The 22431-nt window shown below is 52.8% G+C and overlaps 1 protein-coding gene across 4 annotated transcripts in view, besides 1 other annotated feature; it reads left to right on the plus strand.

The window, feature by feature from the left end:
- Iffo2 (intermediate filament family orphan 2) overlaps positions 1-22431 on the plus strand; it is an 89835-nt gene that overhangs the window by 59564 nt on the left and 7840 nt on the right. For 3 of the 4 annotated variants that reach the window (NM_183148.3, XM_030253380.1, NM_001205173.1), the window contains 4 exons: positions 13102-13162; positions 14888-14983; positions 16311-16451; positions 17494-17633. In NM_183148.3, coding sequence (NP_898971.1) covers positions 13127-13162; positions 14888-14983; positions 16311-16451; positions 17494-17633 — 413 coding nt within the window. In that variant the 5' untranslated portion in view covers positions 13102-13126. The remainder of the gene's footprint in view (positions 1-13101; positions 13163-14887; positions 14984-16310; positions 16452-17493; positions 17634-22431) is intronic. The other variant, XM_030253381.1, reaches the window with a different exon arrangement.
- Positions 7330-11225: an enhancer, noted in NCBI's record as "VISTA enhancer mm1506". NCBI's record gives its function as "enhancer in: limb[5/8] | blood vessels[5/8]" and the evidence as "EXISTENCE:transgenic organism evidence [ECO:0001131][PMID:17130149]".

Here is a 22431-nt window from a genome sequence, read left to right on the forward strand (position 1 = left end):
GGATCTGACTGGAGTCTCATGAATCCCTTTAAAACAGAACTGGCATGTCTCCCTGGCCCAGACCCATCTTTCTTGGTGGGGAAACTGAGTCCCAGAGAGGTTGAACCCTGTGGCTATGGCTGCTCAGCCAACACAGCAGAGCTGGGTGCCAGCATTCACCAGTGGCCATGTTTCTGTTTGGATAGAGCCTGGACCTCCAGCATGGGGTGGTGCCTGAGAGGTGGTGGTAGAGGGTTGTTCTGGACTGGTATCCCAGGAAGGAAGAAACCAGTGCCTTGTGCCTCCATAGATCACCTTCTCTGTGTGCCAGGAGACCTGAGATTCTACTCCAGATCCTCACTCGACCCCAGGGGGGCCCCTCAGTCTCTCACCGTAGGGGGTGGCCAGAAGGCCTGAAAGTGCACTGGTAAGTGCTCAGGGAAGGAAGGGGTTAAGCAGTCTTGCCTTCCAGGCCTAGGTTCCCAGCTGGTGTCTTGGCCCCTCAGGTCAGCCAGGCCATCTGGCTGACAGATGCCTTCCTATGTCCCATCTGTCCCAAGGCAAAGTCACCAGGAGGAGACCCGCCTGCTGTCTTTGTGAACCTGTGGGCAAGTCTGCCTGTCCCTGTGAGTCTAGGCCACTTGGGAAGGGTCCATGGCGAGCAGGCTGGCCTTTGGCCACTCTCCCTGATGCCTGGGGTCTCTGCTGTATGGTGAGAGAGTCTGATCTTTTGGTAAAGATAGTCTGAGAGAGATGCAGGGACAGGCCCAGGGTCACACAGCGGGTTAGTGTGGGCAAGGAGAGACATGGGACATGCACAGCTCTTGGTCATAAGCTTATTCACCTAGCAAACATCACTTGAGGGCCTATTGTGTGCCTGGGAGTAGGAACTATGAGAACAAAGGTTCCAAGGGATGAAGGGCACACTGTACCCTGGCACACACTTGGGGCCTGGATGCTGTGACAGCTCTTCCAGCAGCCAGCAACCGGCCCTGTGCTCATCATCACAAGCCAGTGTTGTTACCCCATTTTACAGATAAGGCAACTGAGGCTCAAAGAAATGAATTCAGTTTTGCTAGATCACTGGCTTGGGGGTGACCGAGTTGGGTCATCCTTGCTGGTTTGTCTGATGTCAAAGCATTTGGAGTAGAGGTAGGGGACACGTAGACATGGTCTCATCCCTACCGGGACGTGGATTCCTGATGTTTTGGTATTCAGACATTTTCCTTTGAACATCTGGCTGAATCCAAGCTGAAGGTCATGTAGCTGGAGGGGCCAGTCTCAGAGCGCGTCTCGGGTGAGGACAGCTTAGTCAGTAATGTGCTTGCCTTATGAGTATAGTGACTCGAGTTCAAGCCCCGGAACCCACATATGAAAGTGGAACACAGAGGTATGTGTGTGTGTGTGATCCCAGAGCTAGAAAGCAGCAGACAGGGGGACCTTGGAGTCTGCTGGCCAGCCAGCCTACCCTACATGGCCAGCTCCAGGATCAGTGAGAGATGCTATCTCCAAAGAAAAAGGCAGAAGAGAGGCGGGCAGAGAAGAATGACCTCAGGGTTCCACACGCAGATGCACACACGTGTATGCATGCCCTATGGATGGACATGCACACACATACATACTCATGCACACATACATGTGTATACACACACACATACATGTGTATACACACACACATGTACACATAAATTGGGTGGGAAAAGGGAAGCTATTGGTGTTGCCAGGTGGGGTTGGGGCCCTTGCAGGCACCATAGACAGCACATGGGGGGACTCTTTGGGCTGTGGAAGGAGCCATACAGGCCTGGCAGTCCAGAGTGGAGCCCTTAGCACTCTGTCTTTGAAATGTCAGTCAGTGAGTCACCTGAGGCTATTTCTGATTTTGGGGAAACTGAGGCACCATTCCTCATCCTTCTCCCTTCAGGTAAATCACCTGACCCAAGAAAACTAGTCTGGGCCCTGAGATCAGAGAGACCCAGGTTCAGGTCCAGCCTCAGCCCTGTCACAGGACACAGAAGCAGGGGAGTCCGCTGGCTGGGGACACGAACCTGAGACCCAGTCACTTCCGATTCCGGTGCTGTGACCCTGGCAGTGGCTTTACTTCTTGGCCTTCATCTTCTTGTCTTTAGAGCAAGCACAGTGGTGATTCCTGCCTCGTAAAGTGTCTGAGGGCCTCAGCTTCCCCACCAGCCCAATGCCCGTAAAGACTATTAAAGACGTGGGAGACTCCAAAAAGATACTGTGCCCCTCTAGGAACCATGATGCCACAGAAGAGTCTCTGAGACTGCGTGCTCCAATTCATAACCGCCCTGCCCCACCCCACCCCATCCCGAGGAAACTGACTGCATAGGAGGAGACCTGGGCCTCAGGGAGAGGTGACAGCGACCCTGTGTGTTGAGGTGGGGTGCCTGTTACCCACCTCTGTGCTCCCCTCTGGTTCACACCAAGTGCCAAGGTTACCATAGCAGCCCAAGTTTGCTAATGAGAAACAAGTCTCCCTTCGCACTGAGCGGTATTGAGTCACTCAACTTTTTCCCCTGTTTGGGCTAACCCAGTCTAATTACCAGTCCTGACACAGCCTGGAGCCACCTCTTCCCAGCCAACTAGATTGACTGACGGGAAGGTGGAAGGCGTGCACAGGCATTCCCTGCTGCAAGCCCTCTGTGGTTGCATCAACCCATGCATAATTGGTAGGTCCTCTCAGTCTTCTGCCTTCCTTCTGGAGAAGCCCCTGAAGGGGCTCCTTCCCCTTGTCAGCGGCATGGCCTGAAACACACCTAACCTGGCATGTCCTGCAGTCTTCTGAGCCCCTTGAAGAACGGCCTAGACACTGTGTGTCCACTTCGACATGATGGCATCCAGTGTTAACAGCTTTTTTTTTTTTTTTTTTTTTTTTTTTGAGAGGCCATTTGGAGAACCACTATGTGCTTGGCCATTCTCATTTAATCAGGCAGGGCCTCTCCCACTTTACAGATCCGAGACTGGGGCCTGGGCCAGGAATTCTCCAAGCTGCAAAGCCTGGTGGGCACCCGTCCTTGCCAGGCTGTGGACCTGTCGTTTGTCCGGGCCTCAGATGATGATAAACTGGGGTCTGAGGCAGTGGCATGGCTCTGATGGGACATCACCTGAGCTTCTGTCTCACGCTCAACCTGCTGCCACTCAGGCACTGGCAATAAACAGTGAGAGATCCAAGGTGCATATTAACTTTCCAGAATAGCCACGGGGGTTGCTTTTCTCAAAGCTGTAAACACATCTCTGGGTGGGGCCCACACCCTGCTGGGCACAGGTCCTTGGGAGCCTCCTGCGTCTGAGCTTGGGGATCCAGAGACGTGGTGCCCAGACCCTTTGCTGGCTCCTGGCACAGGGGACAGGGAAGTGTAAAGTCACTGAGGGCTTGACCAGGCAAAGGCACTGAGGCAGTGTGAGGAACTGTATTAAAGGGTCACAACCTTGGGAAGGGTGAGAACCACTGCTCTAGATAGAGACAAACTCACATGCAAAGGCCAGAGGTGAGTCCGGTCAGGGGTGATGGGACAGCTGGTGCTGGGCACAGGAATGGGGGTCTTGCTTTTTCTCAGCTTTCCGGGCACCCGGAAGTGGTGGGTGCCACACCCACCAGCCCATCTAGAGACCCCACGAGTTTAGGAAGGAGGATTTGGGTGGGGTTGTTGAATTATTATTTTCCATTTCTCTCCCCCCCCCCCCGCCCGGTTTGTTTTGTTTTGTTTTCCTCCTGTCCACTCTAAGTCGTCATAAACCGCTCAGCAGTTTCCAACAGTGAGATGGATTGACCAGGTTCATTTTAAGTTTTGTTTTCTTCTTACAATGGAAGTGGTCCTGACTGGATATATGTGACATCCTTCAAAAGTAAAAAGGTTCCAACACAGAGTGTATCGTCTGTTTCCCGTTGCTCGAACAAAACACCCGAGGCTAGGCAACTTCAAACGGTTGGTTTAGCCTGCAGTTTTGGAGATTGAAAAGCCAAACAGTGTGGCTCGGGGCTGTGTTACACCAAGGTAGACGGCATCTTGGAGGGAGTTGTACAATTGCCTGGTGAGACAGGAAGCCAGGGAGCAGGGAGGAGCTAGGCTCACCCTTCAGTAACAACCTCTGAGAACCTTAATCCCTTTCAGGGGAGGCCTGGGAACAGGAAGGAAGTCATTAGCCTGGGGACCAGGTGACCTGGATTATTGAGTTTGAATCCTGTTCTGCCCACCTTGAAGGCGACTGTGTTCTGTCCCCTCACTGTCCCCTGCTGGTCACTTTAGACAGTAGAAATACCAGTTGACTGAGGCATTGATTCTAGAAGGTTCTGGGCCCTGAGAAGTGAGTTCATGGGCAAAGAACATTATCCTTGGCTGAAGAGCCCTTTTTCAAATCGATGACCTTGACTCTGTGTGCACACCTGAGTATCCTCTCCCCACCCCCACCCCCTGCCCCTCCGTCTTGGCACTGTAACCTTAAACATTTTCTGAGCAGTGTGCTAGGGCACAGGGGTAGGAGTTTGTGGACCCTGGAGCATCAGCGTTATCACTGAGGCTAAGGAGTTGCATGGCCCTGGGCCCAGTGTTAGCTAGTGCTTTGGCCTGGGCCTCAGTATTCTCATCTGTAAAGTGGGGTGATGATGTCTGGCTCAGTGGTGTAAGGAGGATGTGAGGTGGTAAAAATCTCAAGGCATTGCTAAGTATTGTGTGGACAAAGCAAGTCTCTCCCACCTCGTGGGAGTGCCGTGTCTGACCACAGGGGTAGTGAATAGAAATTTATGGACATAGCGGCAGCATATGCAGGGGGAAACAAGGAGACAATGGAAGTATCCTAACGCTGGAAGGGGTTGGAAATAGTACCCTAGAGGCCTCACAGTGGCCTGAGACCTAGATTCCTTGCTAGGGAGCACCCCTGAGTCCTTTTTCTTTATGGAATGGGGCAGCCTGCACTCAGGCCTGGGCTCTGGTCAGAGATGTTGGCAGAAGCATCACTGGCCAGCATTGGCTGTTCAGCATGCCACTCAGAATTATGGGATAATGGGTATCCTGTAGTGGTCCCTGACAGTCAGGGATACTGTACAACAGGACAGTGGCTTGTATAAGACAGTCAGGTGACCCGTGCTCCTCTAGGGCCCACTTTGCCTGCAGATCCACCAGCTGGTCCAAAGGACACTCTTCCCCCCTCCCCGCTTTGAGACAAAGTCTGTTATGTAGCCTAGGCTGTCCTGGAACTTGCTATGTAGACCAGGCTGGCCTCAAACTCACAGAGAACCCTTGCTTCTGCCTTGAGGGCTCTGGAAGTGAAGGTGAGTGCCAGCATGCCCAGACACGATGACACTCTTAATGTCTTGTGCCTGACATCAGCTGGCACCTCCTCCCTGCATCTCACATGCCCATGGTGGCCCTGGTTGGGAGAGACCTCGAAGGACCAGGCAGAGCTCACTAATGCGTGGGGTGCATTGTGGGTGTGGCAGGCACATGCAGATGTTTGTCTGCAGAGAGTTGCGTGGCATTAGCACCTGGCTTCTTTTCCCCTGCTGCCCATCCTTGCGTGCTTCTGATTCCCCGCCCAAGTGAGTGACACCTAGCTCATTGTCACGGCTGTCACCAGTGATTATGCGGCTGGGAACTTAGGGGCCACATAGCCTGGATGCCATATGGCCTGTCACAGTGTTGCTGAAGTATGCTTCCAGTCTGACTGTCCTAAGAGGGTCCCGAGGCAGAGGCTGAGGAGTGTGGTCTGCATGCCCATGGCACGCCAGGCTCTGTTCTGGGCTCCCTCCATACAGTAGGTCCTGACAGAGTTACAAACAGCATCGACATCCAGAGAGGGTCGGTAACTTGCTCAAGGCCATGTAGCTGTGTTAGGTTAGACCTTCAAGCTCTGGGCCCCTCCTCCTCTCTCCATATACTGGTTGCTTTAACCTTCAGGGCTCACTTCCCAGCTGACTCTGGGATTTCGATGCTCATCACATAACCATGTGGTTGTCATAGGTGTTTGTCTAGGGACCGCAGAAATTGGTTGCTGCTTGCTCCGGTGGTTGATGAGAATTAACCTAAGTTGGCCTCCTGCTGTGGCTGAGAGGGAAGATATTTGCCTATGATCACACAGCTGGATAGAGGCAGACCCAGGGCTTCCTGAACATGGCTGGCCACCTCGGGACTCAAAGGAGTATGGGCCAGCTAGGGCCTGTCATGCTTTGTCTCTGCCCCTCCCGAGACCCGGTGGCTCCACGCACACAGCCCGGAGCTGCCCTTGGAGACTGTTCTTGGTCACTGGCAACAGTCTTTGGCTCCGTAGCAGCATGTGCCTAGTGGCGTAGGAACTGTTGGAGGCAGAAGGAGACTTAGGAGTGAGCCTTTGCATCCCTTCTTTCCATCCCTTGCTTGCAGCTAGGCACAGGAGGTTCAGGGACACTCTCTGGTGAGGGTTGGCAGCGGAGCCAGGCACTGTCCAGGACAGTACTGCCCATCGTGTAGGGCTTTAACCAGGGTATGAAAAGAACGCTGTAGTCGCAATAGCCAGAGAGTTTCCCCTCCCCCCTCCCCTGCACCTGGAACAGGGTCCTATGTAGCAGATCGGCTTTGCATTCCTTTACACATCTGAGGCTGCTTTGAACTTCTGATCCCCCTGCCTCCACTCTGGAGTGCTGGAATTACAGGTGTGTGCACCACCAGGCCTGGTTTACCTGGGGTTAGAGAAAGAGAAGCAGGTTCCTACAATTGCTAAGTAAGCTGCCAACGGAGCTCTATCCCCAGACCCGAGATGGATTCTTGATGATGCTATCACAGATGAGTGTGCCGCACGCGGCCCAGGGTCGAGAAGAGACTTGCCCAGATTACGCAGTGAATTCGCCACAGTTGCTACTCAAGCATCTCCTGACTCCGTACCCCTCCCCCCACCCCTGTGGCTGGCAACCCAGCCTACCCTCTGCCCAGGAGCCTTGCAAGATGGGTCAGATGGTGAATAGGCCTCTCTGTGTGTGATGGCCCAGCAGTGTGCTGGTGCAGGACTGTTCTGGGTGTGGAGGGTTCCTTAAAATCCAGCCCCATTACCAGCCTGCTGTCTGGGCTCTGGCCTGCTCCAGCTATTATCGCCTGTAATGGGATCGGCCGCCTGGGTTAAGTGTTCACATTAAATTAATACCTCCTCCGTGGAGACAATCAGCTGGCATTTAATTTGTGTTTCCTTCTGAGCAGCGGAGTACAGCTGGGCAGTCCTAGTGGGCATGTCTGCATGGCAGCGTCCCAAAGAGGTGGTAAGGTGGGGTGGTACCCAGAAGGCCCAGGCAGGCACAGGTGGGTAGGAGCATGGGAGTGCAGGGCTTCCTTCCGTAGCGGGTGGGTTCACTTGAGGTCCCTGGCTGTCACCTTCACTGCCTATGTGCTGGAAGTCCCGGGAAGGAAGAAACGGGGAGAGGAAGGGGGGGGGAGTGCTTTCTGGGTTTGTGGCTCAGCCTTTAGCTTCCTGAGGCATGGGCTGGTGGTTGGTGGTGCCCTGGGTTGTCAAGGTGCCCTACCCCCCACCCCCGCCCTACTCCCTCATCATTTCTGTATTCTGTTGCAGACTCAGAGGGGCTGCAGTACAGAACAAACGAATGGGTGTGGTGTAGAGTGAAGATGTAGACTCAGTCAAGGTTACTGAGCCCCTTTGGAAGGTGCAGAGAAGCCAGTGAGGATCTGGGCCCTCCCAGAAGAACCAGCCCTGGGCTGTGTGGCCCAAGGCTCCCTGGTTGGTCTCTGCTGACGCTCCTGTCTAGCACATAAGGGCCTTTGGCTGAACCTCTGCTCTGCTGGAAGCCCCTTGTCTGCCCATACCTGGTCCTGCCCCAGGGTAGTGGGATGACTTCCCCTTGGTGAGTGGGCTGGAACAGAGAAGGCTTAGGCAGACCACAGGAAAGGAAGCTGCCGTCCACCCCCACCCAGGGCCAGGGCCAGGCCCCGGCCCACGCTTGGCCCAGAGTGAAGTTTTCCACTGAGGGCTCCAGCCCAGCCTCACCTGCGCCTGTTTCCCATCACCTGAGTGAGTCGGCCTGGGCGTGCCTGCTGCCAGGCGGGACCATTCTTGTTGTCCCACCCCCACCCCACCCTGAGGCTCCCGCCCAGCGCCCTTGCCTGCCTGGCCTGCACTTGGAGCTAGACTGAGCTGAAGTGCAGGATCCGATGCTCAGCCCTGTCTCGGCGCTGGGGTCTTCTTCACCCTCCTCTTCCTCTACTTGCAGAGTGGTTCCCACAACTATCTTCAGAAATGGGGAATATAGAAAAGCAACTCACAAAGGGCGATGAGTTCGCCTGGGATATCACAGCCGGGGGATGTGGGAACAGGCGTTGGAATGTTACCAAACTTGGAGTCGCTGTCTATACCCGAAGAAGCCATTCTTGAGCAGCTAATTAAAACAGCCAGATTAATAGTGTGAGAGAGGAAGACGTTCTCAGTGTGGCCACACTGGGGAGAGGGACAATGACCCCCTCAAGTCACTCTTGGGGGCTCGAAGCGAGGGGAAGTGTTTAAATAGCCATGGGTTTGAGCATCTATCCAGCCTTGGACAGAGTGCGGTTCTGCCCCGCCACTGACCTATCATCGTCTGGCTTCACCCTCATTGGTTAAAACTGTGTGGAATCCTTTTCCAGGAGACCAGGTTCCCTTTTGGCTGTCGCCTTTTCCCTTGCGCTGTTATGAGATTCCTTGGGGGGGGGGGGGTTCCATTTCTTGAGGTTCATTGTTTCCGTAGTCTGATAGTCAAATCAAGGGGGGCATAAAAGTGTCTCCTTTCTGAATGTCTTCATTTCTGCTTCTGTCTGTACAGTCTGGGGACTCTGGGATGGACTCCCCATGGGCCCGGGGTTGTCTGTGATGCTCTAATTATTTGCTGGGGCTGCACCCACTTTCTTCTGGGGCCTTTGAGCCTTTCTCTGACTGCACAGGATATGAAAGACCCATGAGTCAGCCCCTCTGTCAGCGGCTTCAGATTGGGTTTCCGTTTCTCCGTAGCTAGACTTTGTGGGCTTCTTCCTGCTTCTGTGTGTCATTTTGAGCTCATGCAAGAGGCAGAACTACTGGCCTGGTTCCAGCAGCTCGGACTAGGCTGGCTTTAAAGCTGCCTCCCCCACCCCACCCCCAGTGGTCAGCCGAGATTTCTCATCTGTCACGTGGTCCTAGCGCTGGCTCCTCTGGAATGCTGAGAGGCCACATCTGGCTGTGACGAGGCTGCCACCTCCCCCTCCAGCTGCCAGGCTCCCACATGTGCCTCTTCCGCCGCCGAGGTGGTGGTGGGGCTCCTTTGTGGGGTCATTTCCTCTCTCTGCATTGATTGTCTAATGTCCCTGCCTCCCCTCCAGGCCTTGAAAGGTTGTAAGTCGTGGGAGGGGAAGGCTTCTCTTTCTCCTGCAAGCTTCCTGTCCTGGCTGTATTTTGCCCCTCCCCCAGGAGGGATGTCTGAGCCCAGTGGCTGTAGAGAGAGCCTGGTTGTGCTGGGAATTTGGTTGTGGATTCCTCAGCCTGGGAGATAAAGATAAGACCCTGGGGTAGGGCTCAGGCCGAAGGAAGGGGCCTGAGTGTGGATCATTTCATTCATTCCTGCCCCCAGCCCCATTCATCCCCTCTCCCATTCATACACACACACACACACACACACACACACACACACACACACACACACACACACACACACACACACACTGCCCCCATTCACCTTCATACCCACCTATCCATCTACCTATTCATCTTCTGGTCTACCCATCTAACCCATGCCCTTTCATTTAATAAGGGTCAGCAAGATGGCTCAGCAGGGAAAGGCGTTTTGCCACCACATACCCCACATGGTGGAGAGAACGGATTCCCGTTCCAATCGTTGACTATCACACTCCTACCAAGAAGAGATCGCAAGGCTGGCCTCTAGCTGTAGACTCAGCTCTCCCTTTGCAGAGATCTTCTTTTCTCTAATCCCTCCTTGCTTCATCTAACCAGGGCCCAGGGTGCTCAGAGCAAGGTGAGGCTGCCCTCAGATGCTGGCATGGTGAAGAGGGTGGAGGTGGCCTCACTTAGAGCCCTATCGTTATCCCTGGCTTCATTCTTAGAAGAGAGCTCTGAGCGGTATTGATGCCCAGGCCATCTGAGAGGATATATCCTGGTCCCTCAGTCTGCCTTAAATCTGTGGCGGCATTCTGAGAGAGAAAAGCCTCGGAGGAGGAGGAAGAGGAGCAGGCTAACCCTTGCCTGGAGGCTAACATTCTTCCTCATCTTCAACATGGGAGCAGTCCTTGGGGGATTAAACGCTCCCAGTATAAGAACACACCTTCCTCTCCGGTTCTTGCATCTGCCACACCACACTTAGAAGTCAGACGAACTGAGTGTCAGGACAAAATAGAACCAACCACCCATCTGCTCACAGGTGGTCTCTTGAAGGTGACCCCAGCCCCCTGGTCTAGCTCAGAGCCACATCCTGATAGGAGTCTTGGGAACAAAGGCTTTCAGGATTTCGGTGAAGCTGGATCCTGGGGAAGATATACCACCTGCCTGTCCCCTGATAACCCAGGCAGCCAGTGGCTGAAGGGCAGAGATTTCTGCACTGTCAACGTGGCAGCCAGCTGTGCCAGATTTTTCTGCTGCCACCCCTGGGAAGGGCATCTCTTCGGGGCAGTGGGCTCAATCTGTGTAGCCAGCTGCTGCCCACATTCAGGGTCTGGTTTTTTTTTTTTTTTTTTGTCTCCTGTGGGGCAGAGAACCAGATGCACACCTACTCCAGCTTTGGAAGTAAAAGACTCAGGAAATTATTCCTGCAAACTCATCTTCAGGATGCAGCCTGAGAAACGCGATGGAATTAGATGCAGGGTCTGGGGTGAGAGGGAGGGGAGCCGGGAGGTGGAGACACTGCATAGTGTGGATACACAGAGTCATAGGTAGGTTTGCACCACCTGGGAGCTGTCTGCCTCCTCAGACTTGCTGCATTGGGTTTTATGTGGGGGCAAGATGGCCGAGTGGTTTGCCTGCAGGAACTAGGCGCTGAGCGAGGTTCAGGTCCCAGCTCCTTATTCCCAGCTGTGTGACTTTGGAAAAGTTACATCATTTCTCTGAACCCCAGCTCTGTCACCAGCCAAGTAGTTCTGGATAAAAACCTGAAAGGCGCTGGGCGTGGTGGCGCACGCCTTTAATCCCAGCACTTGGGAGGCAGAGGCAGGTGAATTTCTGAGTTCGAGGCCAGCCTGGTCTACAGAGTGAGTTCCAGGACAGCCAGGGCTACACACAGCCCTGTCTCGAAACAAAACAAAACAAAACCCAAAAAAACAAAAACAAAAAAAACCCTGAAAGGCTTAGTAATTCATGTGAAAGCCAACGTGTGTCTGAGGGAGTATGTCTTGTATGGGAGACCCGGACAGCATCTGCCAACAGAGCGATCCAGAGACAAGCATGGGTGGGTAGGCAAGCCTGACTCTGACTTCTGGCTTGGTGGGTAACTGGAGGAAAGAAAAGTTAGGGTTTGCTGCATTCCAGGGGTGCCTGGGGCGCCAGTGGTGTGCTGTTCTCTCCTCAAGTTTGGCTTGGTTGCTCCTGTGGTTGGCATGAGAGGGCCTGGCCTCAGATGCCAGGGTGCAGCCAGTTCCACACCCTTACCCTTCCTTGTGCCTGCTCTGCCCTCCTCCACTAGAGCAGTGTGGTCAGGGTGATGATGAGTCAGCCTGGTCCTGTGTCCTGGGCCTTCTTCCTGGAGGAAGCCCTCAATGGCCTGGGCTGCTACTAGGGGTGAGTGTAACCTGGCACCCCTTCCCTCCACAATGGTCCTCAATGAACGATGGCTTGCCTCTGGGGTCAGCTGCAACCCTGACGTGCTGTGTAACCTTGAGCAAACGTAGCCTCTCAGTTCACCTCTGTTTGGGGGTGGGGGTGGGGTGTCATCTAGGGAGATGGCCTCATTCATGTGTCCCCTCTGTGTTCTCTGTAGTTCCAGACTGACACTCAGGGCAGATGTGGGCCCTGCTATACAGCCAGTTTAGGACGAAGTGGACACATGTCCTCTGGGAGCCTGGCAGGGAAGGCTTGTGTGGCGAGAGGAAGAATTTTCCTCCAAGTGTGCAAACAGTATCCATTTTCTCTTGTTTCCAAAAGCTGATGACATAACCAGCCCTTCATCCAGTCCTCCCTCTGGCCTATTTTTAGCTGGGCCCCACAGCATCTTAAGAGACCTCAGACTTCCTTGCTCAGCTACCATGTAGGGAGGGTAGCATGGAGTGAGGAAAGACAGAAGCCTGTCTGTTTGTCCCAGAGGCTGCCAGCTCCTCCGGGCAGGGAGCAGATCTTAGTCTCAGAGTCTTAGACTCAGCTTGGAGGCCGAGTCCTGGCTCCCCCTGTCTTTACCACACATGGGTAAGGGGCTCTCAGCCACTCTTTGTTTATCTGCCGAGGCATAGGGAAAATGGCTGTATGCATCCCCCACACTGCTGGAGGCCTGAGTGGCCTTATGTAAACCTCTCTAGGGAGAAGCCTGTGCCTTATCTTTGTTAGTATCCTTGATTGACACAGCTTCCTGGAGTTGCCCCTCCCTATATTGCACAGTTCATGTTGGGGTACACCTCCAATCCTGTGTGCTCAGTTCCTGTCTTTTCCTCTTCAGCTTCAACCGATGTTGTAGGGGTAGTGGTCTCTACTTAGGATCTGGGATGCCTATGGTTGAGATATGTGCCTTTGGGTAGGATAGTTAACCAACCATTGAGCTCAGGCCCCACATCTATAGGACTGTAGTACCTGCACAGGCCTGTAGGGTGTGCTGCAGAGCGCACAGCCTTCGCAATAGTGTTTGGCATTGGAAAGCTTGCTTCTTGGGGTACAGAGAAGAGTCCGAAAGCCCAGCTTTGGTAATCTACCTTGCAGCAACAGCTGGGCCAGCAGTTTTCGTGGAGGAGGCACGTGTCCCCTACAGTACTATGCTTGAGCCTCAAAGGTAGCATTTGCGGCCACCTGGCCTTGTGATTAGCAACAGTCCACTGTCATGTTGCTCCTCCTATCTCGAGGCTGGGAGCACCTTGAGGACAGATGCGGATTTTCTGAGGCATCTCTCTGCCCTGCGTGGATGATGAGGGTGGGCTCTGGGGGCTGCCTGGCAGCAGGAGGTGTGCGCTGACCATTTGTTCTTCTTGGCTGTTGCAGGTGGGAGGAGGAACTGGCCAAACGCATGAACCTTCAGACCATGGTGGACACGCTGCAGGAGGTAAGAGTTCCCCGGATTCCCTGGTGGGAGCTCTGCAGGTTAGCTGTGGGACCCTGGTGGGGAAAGCTGTTGCTCCAGTTAGGACTGATGTCTTGGTGAGATCTGGGTACACAGGGAGCCCCCAGCCCAAGACCTGAGGGCTCTCCTGTTGTTGCTCGCTCTGGCTGCGCTGCACTTGGGGCTGCCCAGTTCCTGTACTTACACGGACCAGAGCAGCAAGCTTTATCCAAACCCGGCTTCCTCTCTTCTTTCCTCTGTCACGTGATCAAAACTAGCAACACAAAAGGCAACTCAGACACATAGTTAAAAAAAATTTTTTTTTTTTACAATGGGGTGTGGCAACTCACATGTACAATTACTTGAGAGGTGGAGGCAGGAGGATGAGGGATTCAAGGCCAGCCTGGAATGCACTGTGAGCTCCAGGCAGCTTGGGTTTCCTGAGACCCTCACTGAACAAAACAAAACTGTTTTAAAAGTTGGGCTGGAGGTGGCATCTCAGGGGCGGAGCACCTTTCCTGTCTTGTACACAGCTTTAAGTTTGATCTCTGCACGGAGAAAAATTAAAAATTAGAATTAATTAATAATTAAAGATTAAACTTACTAGCTAGGTGGTGGCAGCACCTACCTTTAGTCCTAGTCCTTGGGAGGCAGAGGCAGGTGGATTTCTGTGAGTTTGAGGCCAGCCTGGTCTACAGAGTGAGTTCTAGGACAGCCAAGGCTACACAGAGAAATTGTGTCTCGAAAAAAACCATATAAATAAATAAATAAATAAGTAAAATGACTTTATTTTTTACTTATTTTTCACTTTCTAGAAAAGTAGAAACACGGGTTGGTTAGTAGAATGCTTGCCTAGCACACACAAAGTCCTGGCTTCCCAGAGTTAACGGGATTTGGGGCATACCTGTAACCCCAGCATTTGAGATGCACAGGAAGATATTTGAGGAAACAGGAAGATCAGTTCAAAGTTGAGCCAGGCAGAGTGGCACACGTTTTTAATCCCTGAATTGGGAGGCAGAGGCAGCAGATCTCTGAGTTCAAGGCCAGCCTGCCTTACATAGTAAGCTCCAGGACAGCCAGGGCTATACAGAGAAACCAAACAACAACAACAGCAGCAGCAGGAGCAGCAACAACAACAACAAAAGAAGTTTAAATTCATGCTCTGCTACATAAGGATTCTGGTGTCCCCAGCCATAGTTTGGTCCCATCCCTTCAATTATTACACAGAGGCCAATGCTCTCCTTTCTTTTATAATAAAGTTTTTTTTTTAAACATATTCACAGTCAGATGTTGGAAAGGTCCATGAGATCACAATAGATTAAAATTACCTGCAGTTCTGACTTCTGCTGTATCAGGTTTAGATGTGACCTCCCAGCCTTCTCTGCAGACACACCCACATCCTAACTAACGCATGCCTTGGGATGCCCATGCTAGACTGGCAGACGCAAAGGTTCAAGGCCGAGACTGGTCAGGCATTGGCACTTGGTGGTTGGGGTTGACCTGGTATTTTTTTTTTAAAGCTGGCCTTAAGCTCATACTGCTGCCCAGTCTTCTTTGCCATAAGTGACCCCCTGAAGTGTCACTGGGGCTCAGCAGCCAGAAAGGCTGAGGCACACAGTTGCTTAGCTTTAGTCAGCCATCACTAGAAGCTAACATCCAGGGCTCTGGGCTTGGGCTCAGGTGTCCATCCTCTCCCTTTAAAGCCCGCCTCTCTTTTTCCGTCCACAGGCGGCGCAAGAAGCCGAGGCTATCCAGGAGGAGATGAACGAGAAGATTGAGCGGCTCAAGGCCGAGCTGGTGGTGTTCAAAGGGCTCATGAGTGACGTAAGTGGTGTGGCCGTCACCCTAGGCATCACGACCTCCCTTTACCCGTCATGCCAAACGCTTCATTCACTCGGAGGCTCGAGCTCGGCTTATAGTTACAGTCGTGGCTGGCTGGTTTGTTCTGATGAGGGATGCATCGGGGACCAGGAGCCTCCCCACCCTCCCGACATTGCTTTCCTGTGTATGAATAGAGTTGCTTTAACCCGCTGCTTAACCCATTGCGGTCCTCAGGGCCCTGACATCTGTATGTGTTGCTCGACTGTCCCCAGCTCGCCACGTGGCGACCTTGGTGTCTGCAGAACATAGGTGACCGAATGGCCTTGGCCGTGCCAACCCAAGAGACTTCAGACTCAGGGCATCCTCCTGTAGGGTGTCCTTGTTAAGTTGGGAAGGGCTGGTATGTGCATCTTCTTGGCCATCTGGGGGACCCTCTGAGTGAGCCACCATGGGTGGAAACATCTGTTAGCAGTGTAGGCTTCCTCGACTCTGGGACCTGAGGTTTTTTGCCATCTTTAGGCAGTGGGTGGTCTGCCAGGAGAGCCCACTGAAAGAAGGAGCCTGAACTTGGTGACTCAGCCTGGCTTAGCTCCTGGCTTTGTGGGACGTGCAGCTGAGTGCGGTTGGAAGAAGCTGTGGGGTCTAGGTGGAGGCCACCTGGCTTCCCTACACTTGGGTGCAGAGGGAACCCTTGCTCTTTCTGTGTGACCTCTGCTGTCTGTCATCTGTGGCAGGAAGAGAGAGAGAGAGAGAGAGAGAGAGAGAGAACGCTGCGGAGGCAGGAACACTATGGGGAACAGTGGGGCATGAGGGGCATGAGGATGGAAAGAGAAGGGGAATTGTGTGTGTGTGCGCGCGCGTGTGTGCACATGTGCACACTAGGAAACTAAAGCCAAGACCTTGGCCTAACTTGAGGCACCACAGCCTTCCTTGGAAGGCTGTTCTTCAACAGTCACAACGGTCTTGCTTGTCCTTCGCTCAAACTAAACCAACATTGTTGTGCCCTGCAGTTCTGAGTGGGACCAGCACACATGGCCTCACATCTTCCCTCCTGAAGTCCCCATGTCCCTTCCCACCCTGAGCAGTGCCCACCAACCCCACCCCCACCCTCAGGAAAGGCTCAACCCGCTCCCCAACTCTCTCTAGGGCTTACCTGACCCCTAGGGTTCTCCTAACTCTGAGAGCCCCTCACGCTTGCTTCGTCCCTCGCTCATGTAACCCCCCGCTGTCCTCCAGGGGCCGCCTGACCCCTCAGGTTCTCCCTACTCCTGATGGCCCCCTCATGCTTGCTCCGTCCCTCGCTCATGTAACCCTGCTGTCCTCCCTGCAGCCCATGACAGACCTGGACACAAAGATCCAAGAAAAGGCTATGAAGGTGGACATGGACATCTGCCGCCGAATCGATATCACGGCTAAGCTGTGTGATGTCGCACAGCAGAGGAACTCAGAAGACGTGTCCAAGATCTTCCAGGTGACCAGGGCCGGCCCCGCTCACCTGGCTCCACCCCAAACCTCTTAGAACAGCCCTGAGCGCCACCATACCCTGTCAGTTCCTTTTTCCTTCCACATCTCGCTCACCCCGATCCTGAGAGTCACATGACACCTCCCCCCCACCCAGGGAAATATGACTTGGGGATTTGTAGTTATAGCTCAGAAGACTAAGGCCTGGGAGGACAGGCCGAAGAAGGACATGGGAGATCTCCCGGCCCTCCAGACATGTCCCCAGGTGTCCCCAGGTCCACTCTGCACCCATTGCTTCTCATGCAGTCTCTTTCTCTGAGATTCCACATTGTTCCCATGGTGGAGCAGCCCTGACAACTGGGCAGCAATGGGCAGTTCTGGAGAGGGACGGGGTGTGGTCATGTTAATGGAGGGTGTGTGTCATTCTCAGAAGTCTTGGGTCATAGTTTGGCTTGTGCTTTAGCCCAGGGCAGTGCAGTGTGTTGTTGCTTTCTGTGTGTGACTCTGGACATGGTTGCGGGAGGCCCAGGCCTTTCTCCATCTCATGCTTTCTTGCTGGGGACTGATCCGTCTGGAGAGCTACGCAGCCCTCATTTGCACGGGTCTTTTCTGCTTGGAGCAGAGCTTGGTGAACCCTCCATGCCTCTGCACGTGAGAGGAAGGTTCTGGAAGCATGCAGCTCTTTTGACCTTTGTCAGGGTTTCTTGGTCTCTCGGGCTGGCTTTGAGACATCTCAGGTGATGGTGCCCTCATCTGGCCTCTCCTTGTTCCACATCATGGGGCTGCTTTTTCTGGTGATGGGTGAGCTGAGCTGGCCCAGTCACCAGGCAGGACTTGGTCCCTGTGTCTGTGTTCTCCACCTGCATGCCTCACACCTCACGCTTCCTGCCAATGCTGCCTGCTTCGTAGAAGACCTATGCAACTCCCTGCCGTGGTGGCTGGTCCCAGCCATATCCGTCCACTCCTCGGGACAGTGGTTCCCTCCCAGACTTAACCCCCTCTGCACCCCAGCCAAGCACCCCCGTTACCTTGGTCTTTCCTTCCCCGTCCAGGTGGTCCCTAAGAAGAAAGATCGTAAGGTGGCTTCGGATGAAGACATCTCGGAGCAGGACGGGGAGGTGAATCGGTTTTCAGATGAGGAGGTCGGCTCCATGAACATCACTGATGAGATGAAGCGCATGTTTAACCAGCTGTGAGTATCCAGGTTGCCCAGCCAGGGGACATATCCTCAGCTAGGCTGAGACAAGTCACCTGTTCTGAAAGAGTTTGGAGTGTGTGTGTGTGTGTGTGTGTGTGTGAGAGAGAGAGAGAGAGAGAGAGAGAGAGAGAGAGAGAGAGAGCACACTCGAGATCACACAAAAACCAGTTATCAGTCTGCGTGTCATTTCTCAGGCACTATTCACTTTGTTTCTTGGAGTCAGGGTGTCTCATTGGCTTGGGGCTTGCTGGTTAGGTTAGGCTGGCTGGCCATCCAGCTCCAGGAGTCTGCCTGTATTCCTCCCCAGTGCCTGGATTACAAGTGCACGCCACCAGACCAGGCTGGCTTTCAACTCACAGACGCACCTGCCTCTGCCTCCTGAGTGCTGGAATTAAAGGCGTGCGTCACCACCACCACCTGGCTCCACGCTTGGCTCTTTAGCGTGTGTGCTGAGGATTGAAATCAGGTTCTCAATCCTGCAAGGCAAGCATTTTGCTCACTAAGGCACATTTCCAGCCCCTAGATTCTTTTTTTTTAAATGTATTTATTTATTTTAGAATTTTATATCTATTTATTTTTGTTGTGTGACTGTTTTGCCTGCACGTACGTCCATTTTGCCGTGTGTGTCTGCTTTCTGTGGAAAGTTCAAAAGAAGTTCAAAAGAAGACGTTAGAACCCTTGGAACAGGAGTCGCAGAAGGCTGTGAGCCACTGTGTGGGTGCTGGGAGTCAAACCCAGGTCTTCTGCGAGAGCAGCCAGTGCTCTTAACTGCTGAGCCATCTCTCCAGCCCCTGTTTTTTTTGTTTTTTGTTTTTGTCTTTTTGTTTGTTTTGTTGTTCTTTAACATTTTATGTGTGTGGGTATTTTGCCTGCATATATATCTGTGGACCATCTATGCTCCTGGTGCCTCTGGCAGGATGAAGAGGACATTAGATCCCCGAGGGCTGGAGTTAGTTGTGAGCCACCACGAAGGTTCCCAGGCAAACTCAGATCCTCTAAAAGAGCAGCCAGTGCTCTTCACCATGGAACCATCTGTCCAACTACTAGATTTTTTTTTTTCTTAGCAGGGTTTCTCTGTGTAGCTCTGGCTGTCCTGGAACTCACTCTGTAGACCAGGCTGATCTCAGACTCAGAGAAACACCTGCCTCTGCCTCCTGAGTGCCGGGATTAAAGGCGTGCATCACCAGCTGCCACCCCCACCACAGGGCTGGATTCGGTGTATTCCTTTTTTTTTTTTTCACAGTATAGAATAGAGTTTATTCAGGGCATGGGAAGGGGAGTTAAGAGGGTAGCAGAGGCAGAGAAAGGCAGAGAGAGGGAGAGAGTAGAGAAGTAGAGGAGAAGAATAGAGGCTGGCCATGACCACGTGGAGGAGGGGGAGGGAATGGGGAGAGAGAGGCAAGACAGACAAGAGCGGAAGCTTCCTGTTTTAAAACTTCTTGAGACCAGATATTTCATTGCACCATCCATGGCTGGGTATCCAGTGCCTGCTGTATTTGGAAGTGTACCCATGATCCTTTATGTCATCTGCTGCTCCCTCGGTCCTGTGGGACACCCCCCCCAGACAGGTGTAGGGGTGATAGTTTCAGCCAGGATTGCCCTTCCTCGCCCAAGAGGTGAAAAGGCTGGGTAGTCTCCCTATTTGTATAGTCTGCCTGATGATGTCACGTGTCCAGGAAGGGTCAGCGGCATGGTGTCACCTTAATGGGCTGTTTTCAGCCATGCATCACACACACCCATCTTCCAGTCTCTCTTGGTGGGCTGGTGAGCTGACCCACGCATGGCTCATGGGAAGAGTCTTCATAGTCACCAAGTGTCCTCCATGAAATGACACTTGGCTAACTCCAGACCTTCACCAAGCACACAGGGTCATTGTTAACCTTTTGAAGGCTCTGGGGAGGCTCAGCAGTGTCTGACAGAGTTAGGATTCAGACCACAACCTGTCACTCACTAGTATTCCCTCGCCAGGAGGTTCTGGCTAATCGGCAGAGTCTGGCCTGAGTGTATAGGTAATGGCCAGATACAGCTGGTTCCACCCCTTGGGAGGTGTGTGTGTGTGTGTGTGTGTGTGTGTGTGTGTGTGCATGGTCTGTGTGTACTGTCTCTGTGGGTGTCTCTATGGGTGTGTGTGTGTGCTATCTGTGTGTGTGCGTCTTATCTGTGTGTCTGTGTATGTGTGCTGTCTGTGTATATGTGTATATGCGCATGCTTCTGTATGTGTGTGTTGTCTCTGTGTGTGTGTGTGTCTCTGTGTGTGCATGCTGTCTGTGTGCAGGCTCAGTGATGTCACATTGGTAGCTTAGACTTTGTCATTGTAAGAAATTGACACATGCCACCCTTTAGGACACCTTACCAAAAACAAACCATAGAGAGAACTGGTGTACCAAAACCTATTGAGTATGTCACCCTGGTAGCACTGTGGCCTTGGCCTAGTTGGTGCTTTGTTCTGAACCCAGATCCATTTTTAACTTGAATACAAATGGCACCCCTAGGTAGGATAGGGTGAGGACCCTGGGTGAGTTAAGGGCAGGGCTGGTAGCCCCACACTCTCAGGCACTTGGACTCTGAGAGTTCTGCCCGGTCACCATTGGCAGCATCTGACAGGCCACCAGCTCCTTGAGCTCCATACAAGGGAAGCACTTCAGGGGCACAGAGTAGGGCGAGCCAGACCTACATACGTGGTTTAGTGCTTTGTCCCCTTAGCCACCCTCCTGCTTGGGAGAGATGTCCATCTTCCATCTGCGCCCCACTGTTGCTGTCTGCTGTTTCTTTGGCTTTAGTCACATGCTCAGGATGAGCAGGGTGGAGTTGGGAGCTCTCCCCTCAAGACAGACCTGAGACAAGGCTGGACATGCCTTGTCCCTTGGTTCATCTTTCAGCTTGAGTATCCCTCCAGATCTTATGTTCTCACTTCTGCTGACAAGAGGACATGCCTCCACCCCCCCCACCTCTTTTGTTTTTGTTTTTGTTTTTGAGAGAGGGGTTCGTGTAGCCCAGGCTAGCCTCAAACTTGCTATGTAGTCTAGAATGGCCTTGAACTCTGATCTTCCTGTCTCTACCCCTTGAGTACTGGGACCCAAGCCTGGTTTATGTAGTACTGGGGAATCAAACCCAGCCCCCCCTCCCCCCCAGGCAAGCACTCTGTATCCCTAGGCTTTTGAAAAGAAATGTGGCTTGGGTCCAGCTTTTTCCAGTGTTGCTCTGGGAACTCCTGAGCCTGAATCATTCTTTGATGTGCAGACACCCCCAAATCTCCTTCGTTTTGTTGAATAAAAGGGCTCCTCAGAAGAAATCAATTATCTATTTTCATGGAGTCCCCAGGGGATGGTTAATCTGGTCAGAAAGGAGGTGCAGAGCAGAGGTATCCATCCAGAGAGCTGAGTTGGGGGCGCCTCTGGCGAGGGCTCCCTCTTGGGTGTGCAAAAAGCATTTAGTTATGAGCAGTAGAGAAGTGACCCCCTCATGTGGTGGGCACCCGAGCGTTGACAGGGTTCGGTGTCTAATTAGATTTGTCTGGCTTTAAAGTTGCCTAAGTTAAAAAAAAAAATTCTTTGCTCATCCCTACCACTGTTCTGTTCCTCTAGCTGGTGTTAGCAGCTGATTCAGTGGTTTCTTTTTTTCAGATCCCACCTGGTATTTCCATGAGCCCATGCATGGCCCAGCCTGGTGGTTACCCCCACCCCACCCCACCCTACCCCCTTCCACCCCCCCCTCTCCCCCCTCCCCCCCCCCAGCCAGTTTTAGTGAAGCCTTAGAATGACACACCCGTGTCAGAACTCTGTGTTGTTTTGATCCAAATCAGTAGCTTGGGCTTCAGACTAAGGCTGAGAGGAGAATTTTCGACATCCTTCCAAAGTCCCCGGGTGAGGGTGGGGGCTCTTTCCGTTTCTGCTCTCATCCGTCTTCCTGTCTGTTCTGGCTAGCCATCCCTCAGCGGGGCTTTCCTTCAGATCTCAGACGCTGGAAAGGAAGTGCCGTCAGTAGTGGACCATGGGATGTGCTGATGGATGGACCCCAGAGGCTCAGAATCGCCTCCTTTTCCAATAAACCCCTCCAAGCTTATTTCCTGACTCACAGGCGCCACCTAGGGGCTGCTACAAGAATTGCTATTGGGCAAGGGAACAAGCCTGGCCTACCTCAAGGGGGCGCTCTAGGAAGCCTTTTTATTTTATTTTATTATTATTTTTTTTAAATCAGAAATCCTTCCGTGTCATTGTCTTTTGGCCCCCAACTCATACCTTTGTTGAGTGAGGTAGAGCAGAGCTCTAAAAGAGCCAGGAAAGAATGGAGAATGGGGAGGCATAAACAAAGGGAGACTCCCCAGAGGGAAGTCTACAGTCCTGTGCCACTGAGCCTCAGAGCACAAGGGCTGCAGAGATAGCTCAGCGGTTAAGAGTACTGGCTGTTCTTCCAAAAGACCTGGGTTCAATTCCCAGCACACACACACATGGCAAATCACAGCTGTCTATAACTCTAATTACAGGATATCTGATGCCCTCACATACAGGATACAAGCAGGCAGAACACTAATGTGCCTAAAATAAAAATAAATCAATCAGGAAGGAAGGAAGGAAGAAAACAAACAAACTCTCAGAGCCTGGCATGGTGGCGCAAGCCTGAAATCCCAGGATTCTTTTGTGATTTTGTTGTTGTTTTTGTTTGGTTGTTTTGAGACATGATTCCTCTATAGTCCTGGCTGCCCTGGAACTCTCAGGAGATCCACCTGTCTCTGCCTCCTGAGTGCTGGGATTAAAGGCCTGCACTACCACATTGAGCAGATGCAATAGTCTTT

This window comes from Mus musculus, chromosome 4 (genome assembly GCF_000001635.26).
Source record: "Mus musculus strain C57BL/6J chromosome 4, GRCm38.p6 C57BL/6J".
In the NCBI taxonomy this organism is placed as follows: Eukaryota; Metazoa; Chordata; class Mammalia; order Rodentia; family Muridae; genus Mus; species Mus musculus.